The sequence below is a fragment of the Gekko japonicus genome, unplaced genomic scaffold, assembly GCF_001447785.1.
Source record: "Gekko japonicus isolate JY-2015 unplaced genomic scaffold, Gekko_japonicus_V1.1 scaffold784, whole genome shotgun sequence".
Classification (NCBI taxonomy): Eukaryota; Metazoa; Chordata; class Lepidosauria; order Squamata; family Gekkonidae; genus Gekko; species Gekko japonicus.
The window spans coordinates 182,712-187,711 of NW_015164207.1; the positions used below are offsets into that span (position 1 = coordinate 182,712).

Genomic DNA, 5,000 nt, shown 5'->3' on the forward strand with positions numbered 1-5,000 from the left:
GGCGGGAGGATGTGGGCGGGGGGGGGGGGGGGGGGGGGGATAGGCCCGGCCTGCCCCCCTCCACGGACCCTGCCCCAACGGGATCTCTCCCAGAGCAGGGGGGGCTGGCAGGAGGATTAGCCCCCCCTCCCAGCCAGGTCTCTCCAGGAGCCTCACAGCAGGAAGAGTAAGGAATGCACAGCGCTGCCACCCCCACCCCCCGCCCAGCCCCAGGGGAGCAGCCGCTGCAAAAGGCCTACCAAGGGGGGAGGGGGTCTTGCTCTCTCCCCCTGCTCCTTCTCCCTCCCTCCCCCCGGCTGTTTCTGCCTTGGCTTCCTTACCACCCTGCTGTTACGGGGAGCACCACCCTCTATCTTTCCTGCTTCCCCCCCCCCCGCTTTGCTGCCATAACAGAGGGTGGCAATAGACCAGGGGTGGCCAAACTGTGGCTCGGGAGCTCCTGGCGGGGTGGTGGGGGACGTGAAGGGGGGGCACAGTCTTCCCTTCCCCAGCACAGTGTTCCCCTCTCTGGGTAGGCCTGAGGTGAGCCAGGAGCAGAGGAAGAAAGCAGCCATGACTTTAAATGTGTTCTCAAGGCCCCCACCCACCCCCGGCCGGCTTGGAGAAAGCATCTTTTGGCTCTGCTCCTGCAGAGTGCAGGGGGGGGTTGGACTAGATGACCTGCAAGGTCCCTTCCCACTCTGACATCCTAGGATTCTAGGATTCTGTCATTATCAATATCTGCTTTCACTCCTTCCGTTCTTTTTTCTGGCAGTCTTATTTAATGTCAATAAAAAGCAAATGTGCATATTTCCCAGTGAAAATATGTGTGTGTCTTATTTGCTCCTGTCTTGTGGCTCTCGGACCCCTGATGTGGCTCCTGTGTGGCTCTTTGCGCTAAGCCAGCCCGGCCAGAGACCCTCACAGCCTACGGCTGCCGCGGCCTGGTTGTGCTGGGAAGGGCCGTCCAGTTGCCGCCGACCTCCGGTGCCCATCGTGGGATTTCCAAGGCCAGAGGTGGTCTTGCTCGGTGGTCTCCCACCCAGGTCCTACCGAGGCCTGACCCCGCTCGGCTTCCGAGGCCTGACGAGATGGGGCCGGCCGGGGCCAGAGACCTCCAGAGGTGGGTTTGCCCTCGCCTGCCTCTGCGTGGCCCCTGTGGGATTCCCCCTCCCACCCCAGTCACTCACCAGGGCTGACCCTGCTTAGTTCCCAGGATCGGTCACGATTGGCCAAGCGTGGGCTGTCCAGGTCAAGGCGAGAGACGCCCGGAGGTGGGTTTGCCCTCGCCTGCCTCCGCGCAGCCGCCCTGGGCTCCCCCGGGGGCCTCCCACCCGAGGACTAACCGGGGCCAACCCCACTTGGCTCCCGAGGTCTGACGAGGTCAGGCCCGGGCAATCTAGCGACTCCCGGTTTTCTCGACGAGAGCCCTCCCCCGAGGGGGCTGGCCACGGGGATCCGAGGCAGGGACCGTGCAGGGAAGGGTCTGGGGAGATCCGCCACGGCCTGCCGTCAGAGCCACGCAATGCAGAAGAGTCTCCGACCACCGGAGCGCCCGCCCCCTCCCTCCCTCCCGCCGCTCCGGGTGCCTCGTAGGGGGTGGCCAGCTCAGGCGGATTGTCGTTCACATCCAGGATGCGGATCTGGAGGGACATTCTGGACACTTTCCCGTGGTTGTCTGGAACACACAGAAGCACCGCGGGTGGCTTGACTCAGCGGCAGGCCTTCATGGGGGCCTGGCCCAGCCCTGCCCAGACCCACCTGCAAACCCCCCCTCCCCGACAAGGACCCCTGCCACCCCCCCTCATCCCACAGACCCACCCCAAGCATCCTGTGAAGATATCAAGCACAGGACCGGGCGGCCATCCTTCGGGTATGTTGTAGGCAGGGGTCATTTCGTAGAAAAAGAGGTGCAGGAGCTCATTAGCACGACTCATTTGCATAGGCCACGCCCCCTGATGTCACCGGAAGTGTGTCAGAAGGCAACACCCACCACTCAGGATCCACTGGACTGTTTTGGATGGCTAGCTATTGGGGGGGGGGGACGTGCAGGTCTGTCCTCACAGAGGAGGGAGAGCTTGTACTTGAATAAAACTTGGTCTCAAAGGTGCCACTAGACTGTTTTGGATCGGGGGGGGCAGGGGGGCTCTGCAACTTACCTGGCTGCTTCTTGCTCTGACTGAGGGCTACTGGGAGCAGAGGGTGGGGCTTGTTTCATGTGCCGCCCCCTGGGCTCTTTACTGCCGGAGCACCACCCCTGTGCACTCCCCTGGTTGTAGGGCCGTCTTTCGGCTCTGCTCCTGCAGAGTGCAGGGGGGTTGGACTTGATGACCTGCAAGGTCCCTTCCAACTCTGACATCCTATGATTCTATGAGTTGCCCTCCTCACCCCTGCCAGGAGGAAGTCGGAACCATTCAGGGGTGGGGCCTCCAGGAGACGGTCGGAGGAACACACCAAGCCAGCCCCCCAGTGTGAGATGCATGAGAGGGGAAGCGCCGCCAAGTCCACGTCTGGCACAGTCCGGGCTTCCTATGCAGAGGGCCTGCTGCTGACCGGTCTAGGACTGTCCCTGTCCGAGCTCCGTGGGCAGCAGAGATGCGCAATGCTCCCTCTCAGCTGTGGAGTCTTGTGAGCAAACATTCTACTTTGTGAGCTCCTGGCATTGAAGCTGTCAGTGAGCGATTGGTATGCTGTGTAAATTAGTTTGCTCTGGAGCCCTCCTCCCTGAGCGAAGACAAAAACGCATGAGCGGGAGGCTAAAAAAACTGTGAGCTGGCTCACACTCACTCAGCTGAGAGGGAACCCTGGAGCTGGGGAAGCCGGACAGCCGTTCCCCGGAGGGTCCGCTCTTGCTGGGCCACAACAGCCGCGGGTGGAGGGGAGCCCTGGAGGACAGTGCTGCCAGCCAGCCATGGAGGTGTGACTCCGCCCTTACAAGACAGCAGGAGGGGGTGTGCTCGGCTGCAGCGGGCTGCCAGCACCCATCCCCACGAGGGGAGGGGCTCACTGACTGGTGCCAGGGGTGGGGTGGGGTATGGTGCCTGAAGGTGGCGCGTGCAAATCCCCACCCCGCCTGCTTCACTGACCCCAGGCCGGCAGCTGCAGCCAAACCCAACCTCAGGCGAATGTCTTGGACCCACCCACTCGGCCATGGGAATGCCGGCCAGCGGATGTCTGTTTCCAAAACACACGAGCCCTGTGCCACAGCACCACAATGGGCAACATGGACGGGAGGGGGGGGGCCTTCGGCTCAGTTATCCCCCAAATAAAACAACCTCCCAGAGCAGCTGCCCCACCCAGAAGGGTCCCTCCCGTCTCTGCTGGCCTCAGATCCAGCCAACAAGAAGATTGGGATCTACAGGCCTCTGATGCACACATTGGGGGGGGGGGAGGCCAGGCTCACAGTGGGGGGGGGACACACAATTCACTGAGATGCTGGAAAAAGAGAAGGAGGAGGAGGAGGAGAGATTGGATTAATACCCCGCCTTTCACTACCTGAAGGAGTCTCAGAGTGGCTTCCAATCTCCTTTCCCTTCCCCTCCTCACAACAGACACCATAGGAGGCAGTGGGGCTGAGAGAGCTCTTGACAGAAACTGCCCTTGAGAGGAGAGCTCGCCCAAGGTCATCCAGCCAGGTGCAAGTGGAGGAGGAGTGGGGAATCAAACCTGGTTCCCCCCAGATTAGGGTCCACGTTCCTAACCATTACACCCAACTGGAAGGTGCCTGTCTGTCGTTTTCTGTAAGTGAGTGGGGGTCACTTGGACCGAGGTGGGTGGGTGGGCAGGTGGAGCTCCCTGGCTCAGGAAGGCTGAGCTGCCACAAGTCCTCCAAGGGTGACTCAGTGAAGGCTGCTTGCAGGGTCTCCGTCCGTGGCCCCTAAAAGCCCCCCCCCCACCTGGGGTCCTGGGAAGGGGCTGCCCTTTTGTTCTCTCTCCGCACGAGAGAGAGAGAGAGAGAGAGAGAGAGAGAGAGAGAGAGAGAGAGAGAGAGAGAGAGAGAGAGATTCCCCTGCTCTGTGCTGCTTTAGAAGGGGCCTGAGCCCCTCCAGCTGCCCGAGACGGGAGGGGGGTCGAGGCTGCCTGACGGGCCCTTCCACTGGGCCGCCATTCACTCCCTTTGCCCACACTTTGCATCCTGCCTTCTGATCCACCCAAATCCACCTCATGGTGCCAAAATCCATCTCCCCCCCCCCTTTGGCGAAACCAGAAAGAAGTGAACAGATCAGCAAAACCAACTGGCTGGGGCGGGGAGCAGGATTTCTCCGCAGGCAAGGGAGCCCCTGGGACTGGCCAGGGAGGCCCCCCTGAGGGCAAAGGCAGCGGGGGGGGGGACCTCCCAGGGCAGGGGACACACACAGTGGTGGCTCAGAGCTCCCCCCCCGCCCCCGCCATGACTTTGGGCCTTCCTAGGCGGCTGAGGAGCCTGGAGCTTTTCACTTAGAGAGAAGGCAGCTGGGGGGGGGGGCGGGGGGGCGGGCGGACGACATATAGAGGTTTATCAGACGGCGCTTGTGGCGGAGGAAGCTGGCAGAGAACTTCCTCATCCTCTCCGGCAGCATTAGAACTTGGGGGCATCCAAGGAAGCTGACGGGGCAGTAGGTTTAAGGCAGACAAAAGGGACGAGACTTCTTCACTCTGCAAGGTTCAGTAACTGTGGCGCTCGCTGCCAGGGAAGTGACGCCCACCAGCCCGGATGCCTTTAGGGGGGGGGGCAAGCGCAGACTCCTGGGGGAGGGGTCCGTCAATGGATCCCAGCCATGGGAACGGAAGAGAGCCTCCCCTTTCAGGGGCAGTCGACCTCTGAGTCCCAGCGTCAGGAGGCACCGTCAGGGGAAGGCCTCGGCCTCCACGCCCTGCGGTTGGCCCTCCAGAGGAGCTGGCTGGGCACCGGGTGAGGCCGGTCCACTTCCCGCAGGGCTCTTCTCAGGTTCTCTGCCCTCTGGGCGCCCCAGTGCCCAGGCAGGGCTCTTGCTAGCGCACAACGGCCACAGAGAGGCACCCCCGGGGGGGGGGGGGGGACA

The 5,000-nt window shown here is 62.5% G+C and overlaps 1 protein-coding gene across 1 annotated transcript in view; it reads right to left on the minus strand.

The window, feature by feature from the left end:
* CDH22 (cadherin 22) overlaps positions 1 to 5,000 on the minus strand; it is a 92,303-nt gene that overhangs the window by 7,646 nt on the left and 79,657 nt on the right. Inside the window, exon 8 of the mRNA XM_015408415.1 lies at positions 1,336 to 1,657. Within this exon, the coding sequence (XP_015263901.1) occupies positions 1,336 to 1,657 (322 nt within the window). The remainder of the gene's footprint in view (positions 1 to 1,335; positions 1,658 to 5,000) is intronic.